This window comes from Hippoglossus stenolepis, chromosome 3, assembly GCF_022539355.2.
Source record: "Hippoglossus stenolepis isolate QCI-W04-F060 chromosome 3, HSTE1.2, whole genome shotgun sequence".
Taxonomy (NCBI): Eukaryota; Metazoa; Chordata; class Actinopteri; order Pleuronectiformes; family Pleuronectidae; genus Hippoglossus; species Hippoglossus stenolepis.
Genome location: NC_061485.1, coordinates 8,564,174 through 8,586,936, shown reverse-complemented (window position 1 = coordinate 8,586,936; position 22,763 = coordinate 8,564,174). Strand labels below are relative to the sequence as shown.

Sequence of the window (22,763 nt, the reverse complement as noted above, 5' to 3'; positions counted from 1 at the left end):
TGTCAAAATGTTGATGTATGAACTACATGTGTACAGTGTGTGCGTGTTCAGGCTCACTGTGCATCCACGTCGGATGATAGTCGGGGGCCAGCGAGGCCACAGAGTGACTGACCTCTGCTCAGATGTTATTACACCAATGAGGCCGCCCATCTGATCGTTAACCCCTCACTGCGTAATCACACCAACATGTGTGTGGGTGTGTGTGTGTGTGTGTGTGTGTGTGTGTGTGTGTGTGTGTGTGTGTGTGTGTGTGTGTGTGTGTGTGTGTGTGTGTGTGTGTGTGTGTGTGTGTGTTTGTACTCTCCTCTGCGTCTCTCTCCATCTCTCTCGCTCTTTCCTAACTCTGTTTTTGCTACTGTACTTCATTTGACGGCATCGATTTCTCCCTGAACCACCTCCTCAAGGCCTCAGACTGCAGGACTCTGATCTGCTGTAAACTTGTTGTGATCTTTTCTGACCACGGACACAAAGTGGAAAAACACTCTGTCAGTAGGAGAGAGGCGTCTTGTGTCTCTGTGGGTTAACTTCCTATAATCAGAAGAAAACTTGGAGCACTTTAACTGCTGGTAAAAGTTCATTATAAAAGCTGTGAGGTGTAGTTACTCTTAATAATGCATTAGTGACAGTTTATTGGGTGGTAAATATTATTTCACTGTAGCGGAAGTCATTTTCTCCAAAAGAGCACTGTAAAACTTTATTTGGCTCTGTTCAGCATTAAGTTCAGCCTCTATGAGGCCTGATTTAATTGCTGTCATTTGTGTTGAGTTACAGTGTGTAGTTGGCAGTTCAAAACAAAGTGTGCGACAGAGTGAAAAGTTCATTTTTTGTTGGCCGTCAAGGATTAGGAGAAATGAAAACCAGGAGCTCAGGAAGAAAGGGGATTACAGTGAAGTGTTTTATTTGACAAAACAATATTTCTTTCTATGGTCTTTTGAGTGTGTCGCATGGAGTTCATCAGTAAGTGATCAGACTTTATTGTTTCATGGCCCCGGTCCATTTCGGATTAAGAGTTAAACAAAGGTATTAAACATCTAAAGGTCCAAAACGAACCAAGCACATCTCAACAACTACATTTTATAATGATACTGTATTTCTAATTACTGCTGTAGCTCACATACATCCTGTTTATTATTATAATATTCATGAAATCTAAAGAACTTCAATTATCTTTAATACATTTGCAAATAAATGTCAAAGATATGTGTTGCAGCTTTAACTTCTGTCTTAATCACTCAACAAGTTAATTTAATGATAAAAAAAAGAAGAAAGGCTCTGAACAATCATCAATCAATTTTCATATAAAAATTCAATAAACTGTCACAAACCTCTGTTTTATTTAAAATGACTCACATCAACTGACTATTAATACAAGTTGGACCTTTATGAATTCTGTGAGTATCTCTCTTTTTTAATTCTCTTTCATCTTTCTATTTATTCTTTCATCATCACCTGTTATTGCTTGTTGGACTGGTCCTCTGTAAATTGACATCCTCCAATGCCTTATCAAGCTTACGGCCCAGAGGGTCACAGGGTCAGAAAAACATTTAGTTCATGTCGCCCATTTACGGTAACACGACACAATCTGTAAACTTTTTTTTCTGTGGGTTTTCTGTGCGTGTCCAGCGGCCTGTTTATTTGTTTGACCCATGCTGTGTTCTGTATTAACGGCCCGCAGAGGAAGTCAGGGTCCTGCGGTCTGCTGCCTCCTGGGGAGCACAGAGGAGAAGTCCGTCTGTTTGTCGTTACAGGGTCGATCTGTCAACATGACCTGATCAAATAACTATTACACATTTTGGCAGTTTGTGCTCATGCATGTATCAGTGCGTGTGTGTTTGTGTGGGCATTTGCCCTCCCTTTTTTGTGCAACTGGACGATATTTGCCAGGGTGACTAGTAGCTTGTTGTGAAACCATGGTCTCTGTTCCATTTGTTGGACATGTGCACGCATGTGTGTGTGTGTGTGTGCGTGCGTGCGTGTGTGTGAGATAAGGTGACAGTTTCATAACATTGATCAAAACAGCAGATTGATACCCACAAGGCTGCATATGCTGAAAAACTCGACACAGTTTTGCATCGTCGTCCTAATTTCATCTGAATGAAGCAGACTGGAAGCTAAGGTTGTTTTCGAGTGTTCTGAATCTCTGCCTCACTTTACCTCAGATGATGAAGCACCAATCCCCGTGTCAGGGCTGCTTACTGTTGCCATGACGATGAGCTCACCTCTTATTCTGGGAAAGTGCGAAAGTTGAATGCCCTGTAGATGTTTAGATTATTATCCATCAAGCCATAGTGTCAGGGAATGTGTTGCTTATACACACTCTAATATCTTAATTGTGTATGACTTATATTACGCCTGTGAGGTCTAGAGGCCTCTGTAGGAATGCTTTAGGTTAGATGTTTTGTGTTAGGAGTGGTCACCCTGTCTCTGGTGAACCTTGAGTCTGTTTCTCATGAGAAACATTTACATCTTGGCGTGACTCATAGTGAAGCAGCCAATGTTCTGTTCCCTCCTATTAAGGGAACAGAACTGATTCTAAGTGATGGTGAACAGACTGGTGTTCATGGGAATAGACAGGTTGGAGAGGCAGGTGAGGAAATCCAACCAATGAGATGAACCTTTAGGCTCAGGCCTACTGACGTCTCTCTCAGACAAACTGGCAAACAGATGACACTTCAGAAGTTAAGGGACCGTTAGCATTAGCATTAGCAACTGAACTACCTGATGAAGTGTGGATGAATAAACCAGGATTACAGCTGATCCTTCCTTCCTTCCTTCTTTCCAAATCTTTTACAAATCAAACACTCCTTTTCATCTTTTTTATTATTGCAGTTTTAGCTATGGTTTACCTTCTAAAAAAGCCCCTGGCAACATCTCACAGTCTTACCAGTTTCACCGAACTGAAGGAACATGTTTAGTTCCTCATTAGACTTGGGATTATGTAATAAAGTAACGCAAACCTGTATGCTGTATCCACTTTAATAAATGATTTGTATTTAGTCAAGTCATGGTGGCAGCAGGTTAAATGAGCACATTGATCTCCCCTGTGACGTGTGCGAGGTGTTTCAAGGCCAGATGAGATATATAATCTCTGCAGCTTTTTCTGGGTCTACCTCGGAGTCTCTAACCGGTTGGAAACCCGAGGCATCCAGATCAGATTCCTGAACCGCCTCAGCTGTCTCATATCAATGTTAAGGATCAACAACTTTACTCTGAGCTCCCTCTACATGTGTGGGCTGCTTATCCTTATCCTATCTTTAAGGACAAGCCCAGTACCCTTGTGGGGGCTCATTCCACATTATATCCTCCACATATGCCTGCATAGCCAGGAGCAGACTCTTGTTTTCATGTCTGTCTGTTTGTGTGTATGTGTATAAAATAACTCAAAAAAGCATTGACGTATTTTCACCAAACCTGGTGGGAGTGTTCCTTGGAAGGGTATCTCCAGATGATTAACTTTCACAGCTGATCAGTCAGGGCGAGGACACGCACCCAGTAAACTCTTAAACCAGTTTCATACATGACCTGTGGGTGAAGTCCGGAGAACTGGGTCTGGAGTTTACCTAGAGTTTGCCTTTAAAACATGCACAATGCACGCGGGAGGTTCCTGCACAGACCTCTTTCTTTATATACACGGAGGAGGATCTGTAGAGTTCAGTGCATGCCTGAAAGCAGCTTTACAGAGCAGGGCTGGTGTTAATCTGAGGTCTCTGCCTACTGAGAGCTGTATGCTTGTCTCATGAACACACACAGCAAAAACGTTCTCAACTGAGTTTCTGCAGAATCCTGCCTGCACAGGACATTAAAAACTTTATGAATGTTTTCACAAGCTAACGACACAGCGAGGATTTCTCTCAATACTGCCAATGCTCAATCTGAGTGTGACCGACGAGTAAATGGGTTTGTGAAAGAGACAGAGAGCAATGATGAGGCGAAGTGAACTGCACACAGCTCTACAGTAAGGTAACTTCTTCAGTTAGGGCAGCAACTCTGACCCCAAACCTGCAGGTGCTGATTCTCATCCCAGCCTCCTCACATTCAAAACAACCACATCATCTGCAAAGAACAGGGAGGCACCTTTAAGGTCAAGACAAGCTTTTTCCTTCATGATAGCTTCTGCCAGACAGTCACAATAAGCCTGTTTGAACATTGTTCAATCAATATGACCCTTAAATATGACTCAGTGCCTGTGAAAGATTTTTAACAGTGATGCCGTTAAATCTGATGAGTTAAGTAAATAATCCATTTAAAAATGAGTCAACTAAATTCATGATTGTAAGTTCTGAATGATACGTAAACAAATTAAAGTTAAAACAGACAACCTCCCAATTATATAACTTTATTGATGTATTTTATCGGACTTGTTACGGGGTTGTTCAGTACAAAGGATAATTTAACCCTGAGTGAAATGTTTCTACTCTTTCTCCTTTATTTGTAATGAAGATTAAAATGATAAACATTTTAGGACTTTTGTTGAAAACTAGCTTGATGTGTATTTCCTCTATATTACGATTGAACATTAAATTTTTGTATTTTTTAATCAAAAATTTTTTTAGTTAAATTTGTATTTCTTCAGTGTATTTGCTCACAGTATTTGCTGATAAAGTCCAGGGTCAAAGTAGCTCTTTGCTTTTAATGAAGCACTGAGCTGTAGATATACAGTATCCTCTTAATTTAACAGTTTTTTCTAATGAAGACATAATTAATTACATTATTATTTACTTTGTTTGATCCTGTAGATTTGTGTCACAAATTACCTTTTCATAATAGTTCATCACTTGGCTTATTTATGTTGTTATTATTGTTATTATTTTCCAATGTTTATGCTGCTCACTATCCTTTTTCTTTTTCCTTGTCCCAGTTTCCCCCTCAATATTTAAATATTCCTAACTTGATTCCCATTTTTATACTATAACATTTACCTTTAGAAAGTAACATACTCTGTACTTGATCAGTCACTGCGCATGTGTGTAAAAGTACAGCATGAAAACAGTTACAGTAAATCCCATGTTTGTCGACTCTCGGGGCCTTCAACAACACGAGCCCTGATGTGTTTGTCCCCTCAGCCTCTTCAACAGCTGACACAGATTCAGTATTGCCATCTTGTTTGGCTTTTTCGCAAGTGTTGAACTTAAAGCCTTTGACGGACAGATAGAGCACACACAAACACTGCCAAGTGTTATAACACAGGCAGGAGTAACTTTACCTCTGGTTTCTCAATCTCACTGTTTGCTTTGAAGCGCTGCCAAGTGTCATTCACCTGAAATGTGTGTAGAGATGAACTCAAAACAAGTGTCATGTGTTGGTTGTTGCGGGTACAAGGGATGTGAAGATCAGAGAGATGTAGATGAGACAGGCAGAGAATCAGCAAACGCATTATCGAGGTGAAGATTTGTGTCTTTGTGAGAAGAATGTAGACAAAAGTGTCAAACACTTGATTTTTGTATTCTTCACATATACAAATAAAGATAGTTGAGAATTTTAAATGCATATATTATATTTATAATGGCCTTTTTTGAAATGTTCCAGCATAAATTTTGTAATTGAAAATAGATTTTGCATTATCTTCTTAGTTTACACCAGGTCAGCCAACAAACCTCTCCATTTATGTTAAACCCAGTCTTTTCTCATGAATGTTTTAAATATTTTGTTTCTGTGCTCTGTTACATGCGACATCGATTGTACTTCTGTTCATCTTGGGAATGGGATCCTCCACACTCGACTCTCTCTGAGGTTTCTGTGTTTTTTCCCCCCCTGTTAAAAAGGGATTCAGGGTTTTTCCTCACCCGAAAGTTAAGGACTGAGGATGTCACACCAGGTACAGACTGTTAAACCCTATGAGGCAATTGTGACTGGGGGAATATGAGCTATACAAATACAACTTAATTTCATCTTGGCGTCCTCTGATCAAGGTCAAAAAGATCTGGACCTTTTTGTATATACTGTAAGAAAAGTGATAAAATTATAATGATTTGATGCTACAAAAACCTGCACAAGCTCACAATTTATTGATCATTGAGCATCATTGCTTGTGTGTAGGTGGATACAGTGAATCCTTTGTTTGTTACCTCATAATCTTTATTTAACATGATGGCTCTTTGATTACGTCAAATACAGCCACCAAACATTTGCATCTGCTTTGCCAAAGGCCAAAAGGTGATCATTCTCATCGGTTCATCATTGTGTGACCCCTCTCACATTCTTATTTGATACATTGATGTTTTAAAAATCTGTTCTATAAGTTATATAATATTCATAATTGAATAAGCAACAATTAATGTTACAAAACATCTTTAACCATCTCTGCAGATATATGTATGATCAGAAATGTTTCTACATCCTGATGGTGCGCAGATGTACGTGACATCATCTCCTCTACGTGAGCCCCGCCCACTTCAGTCCTGTGAAAAGAGAAATTCCTCATGTGAAAACAACAAAACTGTCAAACTTAAGCAGCAATTCGAGTGTTTGTGGGATCACATAACTAACAGTAAAAGGATGATTGAGAAAAATAAGTTTACGGGGCCTTTAGAGTGAAAACAACAACGTTAAATTCTCATTGGGAACTACAGATAAAACATTTATTACAAGCCTGACTGGATCCATTCAGAGGTTTTTCCACATGGTTGTAAATAAGGTAATATACTGGGGCATAGTTATGTTGTTTCAATGGAGCCAGCGGCCCTCTGTCCTGCTGTGTGAGCAGTTGACTGGTCCTATGCTGTGTGTGTGTGCGTGTGCTTCCCAGTTATGGCCCATGGGATACAAAAAGTATCCAGATAATTTAGTTGTAGGTGAAATCTGCAATGCAAATACATGGTTTAAGTATAAACTGAAATCTGACATATAGAATTAGCATGAGACACTTTAATTTTAAAATCGTAAATCACTCAATTGGCCAAACCCTTTAATGCAGTATATGTAATTGTTTACAGTATATGTTTTTATATGTGTGTTTATTTCTATGTCAATTGAAGACTCTTCTGAAGCTTTGCTAGGGTTAAAAGTCACAATATTACGATGTAAAACTACTTAAATGCAGGTTAAGAGCCTCCAGCTATTTTTCTGTTGTTTTATGTCAAATGGGTCCAGATGCATCTGTGACCAGTGATAACACAATGGAAACTGCACATAAAGCGAGAGGGTTTCCAAATGTGAATTGGTCTGACGATGCCAGGCTAATGATGGCCACCAGCAACAAGCAAAATGTTGTGCTCTTGTTTTTATGCTGGGTGAACAACACTGCGGAAAACACTATCGTCTTCGACCAATCAGAAACCTTGAGTTCTACAATCTCCGACCCAGGTGGAACTTCTCATAGAGGAACTGAGTTCTTCAAAAGGTTTCTGTTCCCTAAGGAAAAGTTCCTGTGGTGGAAATGCAGTACAGAGGCAAATTCCTTTCTCCACATGAGCCCCATTCAGGCGCCCACTCACCTGAACTGTACAGCATGTTCTGTATGAAACACACAGAGCTCGAGCAGCAACATGAGAACTCACAACAGTCTCAGGTTCTCTGTCAATGTAAATTCATGTAAATACTTATTTCAATGCTTGCTTTTTCAAATCAGAAAAGGGAAATTACAGAGAAAAATGTGGTTGCTCAGAATAAACTGTCTGATCAAGTGTTTACAGCCATAGTGTGGATTTGAAAACTTTGGCACCCCTTAGTGGTCAGAACCAAAATGGCATTGTGGCTAAATGAGTGAGCTGAAACTGTTAGACTTTGAAGAATGGAACTAAGTATGTTTACTCAAAAAAAGTACTACACACTTTTTACTTTAGCGGAGTATTTTCACTGTGTAGATACTTATTTCTGTGACTATTACTTGTAAAAATCTGAATACTTCCTCCACCATTGGACTCTGTCATGTAAACTCAGGTTATTTATCACATCTTTAGACTTAATTTAACTAATTCTCTGTCAGGAAACAAAAAGATTTTTCTTTATTGTCAAAAAACAAGGAACACATACCCAATGCAAGTATTGTAAATGTACTGTAGGATTCCTTATAGCATTGTAGGGGGGTGGCAGCATGTGTTGTTGTAGCAGTGTGATCAGCAGTGTGCAGTACCAGTAATGTCAAACCTGAAATGAAAGTGTGTGCCTATAAATAAAGAACAACTTCACTATTCCCATTAGAGTTACTGATTGCAGTTTCCTGCAGGGCCGCTTCTTTTTCTAATAAGTGTAATATACTAACACCTGAGTACAGTTCTCTATTTGACGTACTTTGCTTTTCATTCTTAAAACAGTTATATTTAACTGCAAATAACAGATAATTGACCATGTGTGATCTATATGTGATAATCTGAAAATCTGTCAATGCAAAACTGTAACTACAGGTATTTTACTGAAACAATTGATTTACACCAGAGACGTGTCTCAGTGCTATTTAGATAAATAGCGCCCTCTACTGTCAACACAATCAACAGCCCTGTCTGTACACTTGCCTTCAAGAGTCTGTATTTACCTTTCTGCTCAAATTTATAGTTTGAATTTAAGTAAAAGATGTAAGCAAAAGTAGAACCTCCTTTGTTATCAATCACAAATTTAAGAATAAAAAACTATGATATTTCAGTACACTCACTCCATATTGTGTATAAGGAGGTGGGATTGGGAGACTGGTGGACTGGACTGGTGTGGCTGCACGGGGGCTTTAAAATGCTGCAATCAGGGCATGTCAGTGTAGGATGGAGGGGTTCATAAACACAATCTGGTAAATCCTTTGGGAGTGGGTTTATTCTGGCTTTCTTTGGAGGGGGGGGGGGAGTTCACAGCTTCATTTAAGATATAAAATCACAGTATTCGATTAAAAAAACACAAAGCACATAATCAACAATTGGTTCATCTAGATTCAGTAAACTTAAACAAGTGTCATGTTCGAAACCAATTAACATGTGTTCATCCAGTGGTACAAAAATTCTCAAAAGACTTTGTTACTCATAGCTCTACAGTTGCTTTTCCATTTTTAAAACTGAGACATTAGCCAGCATTACAACCCATGAGGGAGCCTCAGGTTTGATGTGCGACGGGACATGGCAGAACCCCAGTTTCTTGTACAGGGCCACAGCGGGTGTCTGGGTGGAGCTGGTCTCCAGAGCCACTTTGGAGAAGCCTTGTTCCTTACAGAAGTCAACCACAGTCTGAGCCATCCTGGAGCCCAGGCCAACCCGTCTGCACACTGGTGAGATGATCATTCTTTGCAGTTCCCCGTACTTTTCTTTCTCACTTTGTTTAGCTAGCACAGCCACCGTACCCATAATCTGCACCCTGCCATCAATCTCAGCCTCAGCCACCCAGAAACAGTCATCCGGTCTGCTCAGGAAGTTCCCAGGGATGTCCTGCATGTCTGTCTTGAGCCTCATACTGACATAGCCGGCATATATCTCATTACAGCAATAGTAGACGAGGCCCATCCAGAGTCCTGGTAACAACACAGCCCCGAACACAGAACCGAGGTGGTAGCCAGCACCGCAGAGAGCCAGGGTGATGGCGAGGAAGTGAGGCCTGGTCATGCTGTTTTGAAAACACGGGTGGATGTGCTCCCACATACAGGTGCTGTACAGAGCGAGCACTGTGTCCCTGTCTGAGGGACGGTACCGGCGGATCACCAGCTGCATGGCCAGAAGGGACTAGACAGGGGGAAAAATTATAATAATCATGTGAAATTGTTGTTGCACTTTAGGTAAATCCTTAAGTATAATCTCTCTAAGGCTACAACTTTGTATTCCATTATCAGTTTATCCTGCTGATTATTTTCTCAATCAATCATTTGTCTATGAAAAAATGAAACTGTTTAATTCGTGGTTTCTGAGAACTTTAGTTAATGTCTTCAAATTCCTTTTTAATTATTTCAGTCATAAACACAAAGATATTCTTTTTATATCTTATCATGGCAGATTATAAAAAAATAGTTTAGACCTTAGACCGAAATCAAATTTAAGTTTTTTTTCAATCTTAAGCCTTTTTGTCAATTATTAAGCTAGGAAACTGACATCAAGGCTCTAAGACTAGTGCTGGGCAATAGAACAGAATCAATAGTTGCCACAATGTGATTTTCTAACAATGGCAACATTACAAAATAATACACATAGTTCATCTATCTCAGATTTGTAGAAGTCTTTGTGTTTGTCATTCTCTGAAAAGGTTTAAAACCAGATCCTTCACTCAGGAGCAAAAAACACTCTTTAAACTTAAACAAAGACAGAAAAATGTGACTTTATTAATATTATTTTTAATTATAACAGGGCAAACAATGATTAAAAGCAATTACACCAGAGTTAATTTTCATCTGTTGTACCTGAGCAGGAGTAAAACAGGACAATACAAATAATAATAATAATAGCTCTACTACTAATAATACTATTGCTACTACTTCTACTACTAACAATAATAATAATGATAATAACAAAATAATAACAATAGCACTACTACTAATATGAATATTAGTCCTCGTCCAGGGCTGAGATGAACAGGTTACGTGAGACACAAATCATTAGTGTGCAGTTGTACGAATTCAACTCACAGCAAATCACCAATCAAAACACAGCATCAATTGTTTTGTGTGTTATCTCATTATAAAGAAAACCGGCTCATTCTTACGTCAGTCAGGGAACTTGGAGAAACTGGGTCTTGTCCACGAACGGTCCAACTGAGCTCTGAAGAAAAACTACAAACCTGCCCAAAGGTTAAACTTCACCCAGAAAGACTCAATCTCGACCTGAACCTTTAAGACTTAAATTGTTTGTTTGCATGGTCAAAGTTCGCTGAGAAATCAGTTACGAGATCATAAATAACTCGCCTGAATAACTGACTATGTTTAAACCATAGGTTCAAACCGGTTCAAACGCATTTTCAAACCTCTGCTCTGCACAATGAACAATCTTCTTCTTCTGTTTCTTTAGAGAATCCTAACGGAGCTGTATCACCACCTACTGGGCTGTTGGAGTCATTACATTCTTCTTACCCATCCAGCTTCTTCCAGGCATGTGAAGGTTTTTAAAGATCCATGTGTTTTACCCCATTTGTTCCATCAAAGTCCGCAGTAAGTTTCTGTCACTAACATTATTTGGTAAAAACACATTCTGTTTGATTGCAGATGCAACAGTTTCTATGTGGATCCCTTTCAATGAGATGCAGTGATAAAAAGTGATAAAATAACCGTTTTAAAGAAACTTACTGAATTACCTTTCTCTTTGATAAGTTTAGTTAATACATGTTGTATCCCTATGTATTCTTTTTTAATATTTATTATATTTAATTTAGACTATTTCTTTTAATTATTATCATCATTCAGTTTTTTCTTCACGCCACGATTCATTTCTTGAAATGCCTAAAGTTTATATCGTCGTCCATGTGTTTGTAAGCTATCAAATGCTGAATAAACTATTACAAGAATGAAATGCAGTGATGAATTTAGTTTGATGTGGTCTAATCTAATCCTGCTAATCAAACTCTCTACTCTCCTGTCCTTTCCATTCAAACTTGTTGTGTCTGGTTTAGTTTTTTTGCCCCTTATGTTTTGCCAAATGGTTTCTTTTAATACCTACATGAGTTAGTATACAGTTTGACAAGTATTCCAGTCACTAATTCCTTAATTCCTCAGGTAGTCTATATCTAGTCAGCGCTGATATTGTACCTCGGCAATGCAAACTTCTTACTAACGTATGATTAATAAAACTATGTGGACCAAAATGATATGGAGTAGACCAGGTGCTTTTGGGTCCCTGGGTAGTTACACACTTTAGTAATTCAACCTTGATTATAATTTATTAAATCCTACATTGGTTGGTAATCCATTTTTTAATCCCAGGGGAAATTCTTGTGGAAGCTTGCTCCAAGATTAAAATAGTCTAAAAGTCTAAAATAAAAGTGAAGATTAAAATAAAGTAATGAAGTTGTAATGAAATCAAATTGAGTGTATTGAGAGAAACTATTACTACAGTGGCAGTAAGTAGAAATGAAATTATAAATGAGTAAGCAATATGGGATAGTGCAAATAAATAAACTAATGAAATTAGTTAGATAAATGAATAAAACCATGAAGTTGATGAAATATATAAACTAATAAAGTTAAATAAATAAACTAATAAAGTTAAATAAATGAATAAACTAACAGAGTTAAATAAATGAATAAACTAATAATGTTAGGTGGATAAATAAATAAACTAATAAAGTTGTACCTGATTGAAGGACTGACAGCGGCTTTAGCTTATCCCGTGGTTGCCTAGCAACGCCAACTCAGACACGTACAGGGCTGCTTAGCTTTGAACGCTTCATGTAAAATGTTTTCACTGAATAAAACTAGATTAATAATCAAAACTAGGTCAATAATAATAAAACACGGAGTTTAACGTGTCGTGAAGAATCGTAACAAACTGTTTTTCACGTTGTTTTTCACGTTGTTTTTGAAACGGCGCAGCGGCCGGAGCTCCTCGGCTTTAGGACCCGGGTGCAGCGGCGGCCGGCGGGCAGCAGACACCGGTTGATGAGCGGCTCGACTCCGCATCACACATCCGAGCACACGGCAAAGAAGCGCCGCTTCTCCGAGGACCAGGACCCCGGAGCCGGAGGTGAACTGACCCAGGAGGAGGAGGAGGAGGAGCGGGGACCCGCCACAACCAGAGAACCCAGAGACCCCCCCCTTGTTTTTGTTTTTTTCTTCTTTTCTTCCCCCGCTGTCCATCCACGTCAGCCCGCACCGTGAGAAGAGGACCCGCCGCTTGTCTCACCGGCGACAACCATGAGCCAGAGGTTCACCGTCTCCAAGAGCGGCGGCGAGCGGCGCCCCTCCGACATCCAGGGGGAGGTGAACCAGCTGTTCGAGGGGGACGACCCCCCGGCCAGCGGCGGCGCGGAGGCGGAGGACGCCGGTGCCGAGGTGGTGGTGGTGCTGAAAGGTAGGAGACAGACACTTCATTCATCCTGTGTGTTAGCTACCGGCTACATGCTAGCAGACCTGGCGCCCGGCTGCTGCTGCTCAGCGGCTGTGGACAGATGTGTGTGACTTGAATGTGTAATAACCTCTCAGGGCTCCGTCAGCAGAGCCGGTGGGGGCAACGCGTTCAAACACCGTCTTCCGGACATCTTCTCATTAGAGAAGTACAACACCAGTTCGTGTGGCGACAGGTGTATTGTGCGCACAATGTTGGAAGTTGCGTGTTTGTTCTGTTTTTTGCTTTGTTTTCCTAGGATCTGTTATTGTTCCTATTGCTTCCAATCAAACGTATTTTGTATCATCAGTCATCTGCAGTGGCTGTGAAGGGCATCATTTTTATTTCCCCCTTAACCCCTCATCTGATCAGACAGTAACCCTACATGTGCTCCTCATCTCCCCATCTTTAAGAACCCTGACATCTTTATGACCTGATTCGTACGATTTATAATTTATTATATTCAAGCAGTTCATTCGTAATCCTCAGTCCATGCTTTCACATTCCACTTGAAAGCTCGGCATGAGAACAGAGAAACCACTTGCTTCCCCAGTGTTAAAAAAAAAAGAAAAAGGGAGATGTCAACGTCAAGTGTGCCACAGTGTTGTGGACAAATGATTTTTACACAGTGGCAGCGATCAAAGTGTGTTATCAGGCTCTGTTGTGAATGTAGTTTGTAAAAGATCATAAAGAGGGAATCTGATCAAGGAGGAAGTCAAAAGTTATTTCCATTCCCTTCCAGGAGTCCCAGTCCTGTTGCTAAGGATCCAGTGCCAGTGGTGGTTCAATCTTGAGATAATAGGAGCCCTGGAGAAATTCAAATCACTAGCATGTGGACGTTTTTCTAAAACAAAACAATCAAGATACGAGTGGGGGCTCAAAAATCGAGGCCTGAAGAGAACTGTGTATTCGTAGAATCTCTGTAACCCCCAGTGACGGCTTTAGAGACGCTGCAATCATTCAGGGCCGGTGAATTGCAAATAAAGATTTCTCTGCAAATGAATCAATACATTTCATCCTGTGCTCAGGCTGTTATGTTAACGACATTTTAGCTTTACTGGCCTTTCTCCCTAGATTCCCATAAACGCCTTTATTGCGGCTCTAGATTCGCTGCTTCTCTGTGCTTTTCTTACACTTTATGGTGTATATACTTACCCGTCTCACAGGACGTAGGACTATCACTGGATATAGGAATAATACGTGCCATTCCCTTGTCTTAACATCATTCCTGCCGCAGCTTAGTTATGCTGACAGATTTCTATTATTAAGCCAGCTAGCCACTTAGGGAGGGAATGAAAGCTTTTTAATTATCAACCCAGCACTCCCCTTCATTGCTACATGTAGCTACAGAAAGCCTTGGCGTTTCAAACCATGCAACCATCTCCTCCTGTGCAGATTAATCAACATATTAATGCCTCCTCAGCGTTTCTATAGTCGAATGCCCCTGGCATGTATCAATCATTCCTCTGGACATGAGAGATGGCTGGTGGTGGTGGTACGAACAAATCGAACCATCTCCTTCTGTTCCCCTTAAGAGATGGGGAGGGCTTTATTGAAGGACTTCCTCTCATATATGCAATGCTCTTGCTGAGCTGCAGGCTTGTGGAGACTGGCGTCTCTGCATCCACTTTCCTGGTTGCCATGGTGATGCAGTACATTTTTACGAGAGTTGTCTAGCGAATGGTCTGGCAGTGAGGGGAAGACACTTAAGATCGAGCAAGTGACATTATGGAATCAATCCTTTGCACGGATGGTGTGATATTTTCTCTTTCCGTGATATTTGTTCTTTGTGTCTTGAAAATGTTGCATTAGGGCAAAAATATTTTTTGAAATATATGTTTTGAGTTTAATATTCAATTTCTGATTCAAACCTTATAAATCTTATGAGACTTTTTTATTTCTGCTGTAAATTAGATGGAGTTAGATTTCAGGGGGACTATCGGCTATTTTCATTGTGGATTTATCTGTTGAATAGATGCTGAATTGGTTCGGTTTAAACAAAGGCTTTGTGTAAATATAATTTATACCTAAAAGTGTATGTAGAGGTTGTGTCTGCGCACCAGTCTGAATCTGTCAATGCAATGACTCCACCGTCGCCGTTTTCCTGCTGTGCAATTATTCCTGTGTCTAAAGCACCGTGCAGAACGGTTCCTACTTTAGCTGGTGAACAGGAGCAATATCTAAATTCTTCCCTCTTGGCCTGCACCCGTGATCCTGTTTCTATTGATCCTCAGGGAGGTGTGAGCTCCATCGGCTGAGCCATCCAGAGTGCGTGATAACCGGCTGCAGAAGATCCTCTCCTGGCTGCCAAGGGGTCTCTCTGCCCTTGACATTGCAGCGGTGTGAAGAGATATATCTTCGTTATATCCGTTTGCCCTCGGTGGAATGGGTTCCAGAGGGGTTCAGGATTTGGCTGGGTGTTATGGCCAGTTGGCAAAGTAAGGGAGGTTTTAAAGGGAGGTTTGCAAGTCATTCAGAAAAAAAACATAGTAATTCCACAAAATGGTGTGGCCTTGGGCAAAGTGCAGTGCCCTGCTTCTGAGAGAATTTGCGTTTAAGCTCAAACCTGACAGAAATATGACTTTTTGTAAACATTATTATTATTTAAACTCACGTTGGACAGCAACCTGTGAATGCAACATTGCCATATCTTTTATTTTATGTATTTATTGGACAAGGGAAATTGATCAAACGAGACCTGTAAATGTTATATATCAATTTATGATGTTATTATGGTGAACATAAATGGAATGGTGCTATTCACACAACCAACAGACAATAGTGGAGATTTGGAGTTGAATATTTTTCCACCTGATCAATAAAATACTGAATTATTTAAGCCCCTTTTAGCTCTGTTTGGTCTCCACTACCTCCTAAAGGAAATATCTGTCTGCAGCTAAATGCTCCTCTGAGTTTTATCTCTCTTTGTGATGCTTGGTATTGGTTTAGGTAGGTTTATCCAAGCTTTTCCTTATATCCAATATCTTTGGTTACTAGAAAGAGAAACACAGCAAATAAAGTTCAGCAATTTTGCTCATTATTTATTGTTATTTTTACATTGCATTTGCAAAAAAGATTCAACAACAACATGTTTTCAGCATTATATATTGACCATCAACAGCCCTGCTCTCTAAACATCGCCATTAGCCATTAAAAAAACCCATATCGGTCTCTAGTCTCATTTATAATACAATCTATTATTAATGCCGTCCTTGTCCTTGACTCTTGCGGTTTCCTGCCAGGCTGTGATTGCCCAAACAAGTTGTAAATCTCTGTGTCTCTTCACTTGTGGTTTATTTGTATTCATGTCTTAACAGAAAGTAGCTGAAGAGCTTCGAACAAAAACCACATATGGACAATAACAACTGTGAGCCAGTCTGTCGTCTGCAATGTTTTGGTCCATGAACGGAGAGGACGACCTGGCCGAGGTTTAATCTGTGTCAGGATGTCCTCTCTCTTTTTGCAGTCTAGGAGATAGAATCACGCAGCACATTGACAACAACTGTAATGACAAAAGAACAACACAACCGCAGGAAAGCTGCAAAAAACAGATTAAATTTGTATGTGTGCGTCAAAGAACAAATGGAATTGTTGCATGAAACGAGTGTGCAATTTTCCTTTCTACGCACTTCCTTTCACTCTGATACAAATGGTGTTTTACTCTGTTCAGCTTGGTGAAGTGCCCTCTCGTTTATCACCGCCCTCCTCCACCAAACCCAGAGCAGAGCGGCACAGACCTGTTCTGAATTATTTAAGAGCAAGACCTACAATATTCTGGATTGTTTCCTATTATCAACAAACCCAAACAATGTTGTAGGTGTAAATCTTTATAATGGGTCATAAATATAAACGTTAATTTTTCTTTTTAATCACTTACTAATTTCCTGGCTGCTTATGGTTTTTAGTGGCAATTATTCAAACAGCAATAAATAGTGAATTCGTTGGGCACTATTTTCAGCAGCAGGACAAAGTATGTGGGTCCAAAGCAAAGTAAACTACAGTGACCACGTTGGTTCTGTAGTAATGAAGAAACCTTTCTTGGAAGGGTCGGTTTCTTGGTGTGTCGGTTAATGGTGTTAAACATGTTTTTACCAACTGTATCAGGTTGTGCCTGCACAGCTAATAGCGGCAGTGTATGTGTTGTTAGTATTATTCACTCATCTGACTTCAACTGACGCTTGAATCCAGCAGTGATTGTGTTTCCATGATAATGAGCTGTGCACTGAACAGATGGCAGATTGTTTCTGTGTTTATTCAGGCATTTCCGTCGCTGTGCAGTAATAAAAACCATGTAAATAATAGACAACCTCCTGGTGATGTCCAGTGGTGAAAAGACATTGAATCACAAAGGCTTATTGTGGATGACTCATGTTTTAGGATTAATATAGTGGTGTAGCTTGGAAGAGGGTGGACGCCGGTGGAAAAGCATTGTGTAGTCACAACCGGTCTTTTGTGTATTTAACAACACATTGTATTTATCAGGTTTCCACATGAAATAGATTAGGATAGAGATGTGTAGGTTTTATGGGGGATAAAAGCTACATTCTCTTTTCATTGACATTTAAAGGCAACTATAATAATAATTTTATTTAACTTGGAGCTCTTCTTTTCTCAGGCAAATACGACTTATAGGCAGTGTGACATTCACAGTCTAATATGAGCCATCTTTCTAACACTGTTGATTGTGATTGTTACTACAAGGTTTACGTTTATGATATTTATTTGCCCCGTTATTTAAAACACCTTCAGGATGCAATAGAATAAGCTCAATACTTTATATACTAACAGGCTGCTATAAACAAAAAGCTAATCACTCGTATGCTCATGGGTTTAATAGCAGTTTATTGAGATGAAATTTCCTTTACCTTAAGCAAACAGGAATAAAAAAAGGTGCTCCTTTTGCTCAGGGTTGCTCTAGTCTTGTCTTGAATCTCTCTATAATCACGGTATCAAAGCCGGGCTGGGGATTTGAACAGTGTAGCCTGTCACATCCAGGCCTGAGTTTGTAACCTTTAACGCTCCACTGGCTCTACCTTCCCTGCACATCAGGAACAACAAAATGGCAACGCAGAGCTGTGAGGACCTAATGAATACATGTTGTTTGTTTTGAGCTGATGCGCTGGTGTGTGTGTGTGTGTGTGTGTGTTTGTGTGTGTGTGTGTGCTGTATCAGTGGGGGAATGGGGAATATGGAAGCTATTGGTTTGTTTTCATAGCACCTGATCCCTCTTCTTTTTTATCCCAGTTGTATTAATGTTGTTGACTAACATCTGTGTCCCAGTTCCACACTGTGTATTGATTTATTTAATCATGTTTGCGTATTGGAAATGTAAACTCACTGTGCATTCTAAATTAGCTTAATGTTGATGGATACTATAATGTAATTCATGATTAAAATTAAGGGGCTGCTCAGCTCGATTAAATATAAATACACAGCTCTAAGACGTCTTGAAAAATTAATAAAATAGATATATAAATATAAAAGTAAAATAATTAAATCACTATATCATTAAAAACATTTTAATTTATTGATATTTAGCTTACACAAATGGCAGAGGTTTTCCACAGCATTTTATCAACATCCATTATTCGAAAACTATCATTCACAGTAGATTACTTTGCTTTCTTTTCCAGTAACTGCCGGAACAATATCTAAAGACTATAATGTTTTACTTTACTGTGGACCTGGGAGAGACATCTTTAACCTTCCACTTACCTTTCTTCGTCTTCTTGCCAGTCTGTACCACAGTAATTTCATTAAATGGCTGAAATTTTCTCTCTCAGAAGAGCCATTGATTTATAATCTAGCTGGCCATTAAATGCCATAGCCTCTCCGCCATCACTCACCCTCTTATTCCTTTTTTCTGTCAAAGGGGCGAACCATCAATACTGTGCAGATCGATACAACTCATACGCCATTATCTATGTATGTCCAGTCCATATCTAATTTTCCAAAGGGCTGTTTAAATGGAGTCAAATGGTCAGAGGTTTCTTCAGGGGGTGGGTAAGTGTGGCAGAGAGGTGTGGTGACATTGAGCAGACAGCAGAGGGCAGCCAATTTAATGTTTTAACATAGACACACAGCACTGATGCTGTAACAGTGGCTGCTGGGGGTATCGCTGTGAAAACCTAAACCTCTTCACTAAACATTTAATATACCGATATGTAAATGTACATGATATAATTTTAACTGTTGCCTTTTGAAATCGAAAAGTGTTAAAGTCAATATGAATTGAAGGGGCGAACGTGAGAAGTAATCGCTCTGCAGTGACCCAGATGCGTGCATTACTCTGCGGAGACAAGAGGGGGCAGTTGTGTCCTGTCTCTTAATCAAGAGTACCATCGTCTGCATATATTCCTTTGAGTCAAAGTCATGTGGTAGAAAAACCTGATATGAGAAGAGGGATCAGGAACCCAGTGAATTACACAACAGTCTGCGTGATGTGTGTGAGCGAAGGTGTGTGAGTGATGAGAAGAGTGTGTGTGTGCGTGCGTGCGTGTGTGTGTTGTGTGTGTGAAGATGAGAGAGGATGGGAGAGAGAGGGAGAAGAGGAAAAGGTAGAAGCACAAGTGGGGGGGAGTAAATCTGCCTTAGCCTAGAAATCCTTGTGCCGTTATGTAACCCTGTCTGCAAACAGAGGGAGGTGTGTGTGTGTGTGTGTGTGGTGGGGGGGAATGGGACCAATTGATAGAAAGTGACAAAATCCTCCTCACGTGCAGGCAAGCTGCAGGGCAGACCTCAGTGACACTAACATGGGACGAGCGGGGTAGAGAGGAGGAGAGAAAACATCAGCGAGTAGAGGTAGAACATTTTCCTCTGCCACGCAACTCCGACTATGACACATCCATCACTGGTCCACACGATCAAGCAACTCGGACAACCGAGGCTCATTCTGCGGCGCAGCTGCTGGTCCGCAACCTTTTACACTCGAGATTTCAATCATGTCTGTGTTCTCACATAGTCACCAACGTTAGTATCCCACACGATATCCAGCACGGTTGTCAGGCTCTTCGACAGCATCCTGTAAGAAGTGGCTCCAGATGTCTTTTTATAAAGGTCTTGTGTGTATATTTTTCACATTTATTTATTTTCCCTGCACGTCAAGACAGATGGGGATGTTTCCTGGTTTTGTTTGTGGAGGAATATACAGTAGTTCACACATTTGATATTTATCATAATGTTTACTAGAGATGAAAAAGAAATGCATTGCTCATGCAGTGACAGAAAGTTGAACTTCGTCCATGTCCTCAGTCTGCGTCGTTCCAAGGGCAACAAAAAACAGCAATATTTGCTCTTTTTTTATTACCAATTACATTGCCCAAATAATCAGCAGATTAAACAATTCAAATCCAAGTGACTTTATTGTGCGTCGGATGTGTCACTGTTGGTTTCCTGGTGTTGCAGTTGGTTTCATCAGTCTGAATTGATTTATTAGTCCTGTGGGATCCGCCCTCTCTTGTCTCAACACTGTCAGGATCAGCCAAGTTTCACCGGAGTCTTCATTCACAATTAAGAGCTGAACCTGGGCGTCACTGAACACTGTTGTGCAGCAAAGTCTGTCATTATGTTCCCCAACAAAAAATATGCTTATGAAAATCGAGCAGTGACTTGGGACATGATTGTTTTTAATAGGTCAGCATGATTTATTGCCAGAATATATCACTGTCATCAGATTTTGTGTGTGTGTGTGTGTGTGTGTGTGTTGTTTTGGTCTGATTTGGAGAGCACTACATGCTCCAGCTACCGAGGCGATGGAGGCAGGGAGCAGCAGGCCAGAGAGGCAGGTCATGGATCCCCATGGGGCCGAGCTGGTATTCAGGAATTCTACCAGGGTTTCCTGTCCCCGAGGACCGGCGCTATGTTCTTTCTTCCTCTCCGTCTCTGTCTCTGTGGCAGGGAGATAATTTCCGGCCGGGACTGCATGTGAGGAGACATAGTTTTTTTTAAATTTTTTTTAAGTAAACTGTAAAGGTGGATGCGGTATGTGATGGAGGATTTGTGCCACCAGCTAAACGACTTTTAATTATGTGCTCTGAATTTGAATTTTGTGTTGTGAATATGAATAATGTTTTTTTGGCTGGCTGGCTACAGGGCGAGGTGCCATAGTGCTGCAGGAGGGAGAGCATGGCCTCACTGGAGTTGTTCCACAGCCCACTTCTTTCCACAGTCCAAGGGTTCTGTCAGCTCGTTGCGCTTGGTTGGGGGTACACTCTCTCCATCTCTCTCCATCACTATTACCATGCATGCCACTGCCACTGCCACTGCGCAATGTCAAGAGGGTGACTGTGGAGCAGGCCTGGGTCAGATAGGATTTACAAATACTTCTCATTGTCTCTGATCGCGCGCAGAAGGATTATGTTAGCCACAAATCTATTAAAAGCCGAATTTGGCCATTAATGTTTACAGAATCAGTTGTTTGCTCTTCCAACAGCTCACCACGCACTCACACTTTGAGTTCTCCAAACAGACGAAAGCATTACAGGTTGTTGTAAATAGTATTTGGAACACTTCTTGCCATTAGGAGTGTGTCAGTACAGACACCTGCTCTGTTCAGTATCATCCAGCAGTAGAGATGCAGCCAAAGCAGTTTTAGACCTAGTCTAAGACCAGCAGATGTTATATTTATCATTACCTCAACTATGAAGGTTTTATTTTTGTCTGCGTTTGTTTGTCTGTCTGTTATTTAGCAAAACACTTTTGTATGGATAACCATGAAACTTTGTGGAAGGATGCGTAATGGGTCAGGCCCATTCAATTTTGTTGGGATCCAGATCAGGGGGCGGACATTTTTTTCTGATATCTGATATATCAGTTTTTGCAATTTGGTGCAGTTTGATTGAATTTAAGGGGACTGCCTTGGCAGTGGTACGTTCTCTATACTGCCATTCTAGTTTTATTATGTCCCAATACGGTTTGTTATAAAAGTCAGTCAAAGAACATTCTTCCATTAAGAGTTGGTCTGGGCCACAATGTTCTGCAAAATTTGACTGTTAAAATAAACCAACATCAAGCAGTCAGTAATGTCTGATAACTAATGTTACTGTCCCAGTGGCAATACATGAGTAGTTTCATAAAAAACACCAATTATATTAAGTATTTAATTCGTCAAAACAAACAGAGAAATTAACTTGTTAGAAAGCACAATAAGAAACTTTAGATTTAGATTATTAGTTTCATGGCTAAGAGGACCCTGCTTTGGTCCTTTGTCTCTTCAGAAAATTAACTGTCTCATTTTGACTTTCTAAATTTTCAACTTCTCTTATTTTCTCTACCTTTCTGGCTTGATTCTGTGCTTAGGGAGGCTCAGATTATACTGTAATTGTTGTGGTGTCAAACTGTGGCTTATTGATTCACAGTGGCCGTACTGCAAGTAATAATGAAGCTATCAAAAACACTGGTAATTGTCGTGTTGAAGATGTTAGTAGTAAATGTTTCATACTTCAGTACAGTAAATGAAATATTTTGCAGTAACATTATGAAAACTGTGTCCCACTCTACTCAAAAGACTTTAACAATGTTTACTGTGGCACACACACTTTGATATTAAATATGTAGGTGGATTGTGTACTGCACAACATGGTTGCATAACAGTAATGAGCTTATAGCCTGGTGCTTCGCCAATTACTTTAATCACTTAAAGTTCTGAGTTTGATTGTTTGTTATTAACTCAAGACTTTATCAGCCTGTATTTGTTGTAGTTTTTGTCGTAGTGGGCTTTTCTTTATTCATGTGTAAATTGAAATTGACAAACCATGGTTGAAAACCGTGGGATTGGACACATCGAGTACATTGCATAAATTGTGTAAGTGTTGCGGAATACACAAGGTTCTG

The 22,763-nt window shown here is 40.1% G+C and overlaps 2 protein-coding genes across 4 annotated transcripts in view; one reads left to right on the top strand and one right to left on the bottom strand.

The window, feature by feature from the left end:
* Window positions 1–8,630: 8,630 nt before the first annotated feature.
* On the bottom strand, window positions 8,631–11,219 carry nat8l2 (N-acetyltransferase 8-like 2). Its single transcript, XM_035152464.2, has 2 exons — window positions 10,603–11,219; window positions 8,631–9,632 (listed from the first exon to the last, which is right to left on the bottom strand). Exon 2 carries the CDS (start codon window positions 9,618–9,620, stop codon window positions 8,949–8,951), a length of 672 nt encoding a protein of 223 aa, XP_035008355.1. The 5' UTR covers window positions 9,621–9,632; window positions 10,603–11,219; the 3' UTR covers window positions 8,631–8,948.
* A 1,221-nt stretch (window positions 11,220–12,440) lies between these two features.
* Window positions 12,441–22,763, top strand: part of slc12a5a (solute carrier family 12 member 5a) — a 133,273-nt gene continuing 122,950 nt past the window's right edge. The window contains exon 1 of one of the 3 annotated variants that reach the window (XM_035152608.2): window positions 12,441–12,899. In XM_035152608.2, coding sequence (XP_035008499.1) covers window positions 12,743–12,899 — 157 coding nt within the window. In that variant the 5' untranslated portion in view covers window positions 12,441–12,742. The remainder of the gene's footprint in view (window positions 12,900–22,763) is intronic. The other 2 variants (XM_035152607.2, XM_035152610.2) reach the window with 2 other exon arrangements.

Bases quoted from the DNA above. Each gene is read 5' to 3' on its own strand.
- nat8l2 (XM_035152464.2), bottom strand. From the start codon at position 9,620: ATGCAGCTGGTGATCCGCCGGTACCGTCCCTCAGACAGGGACACAGTG.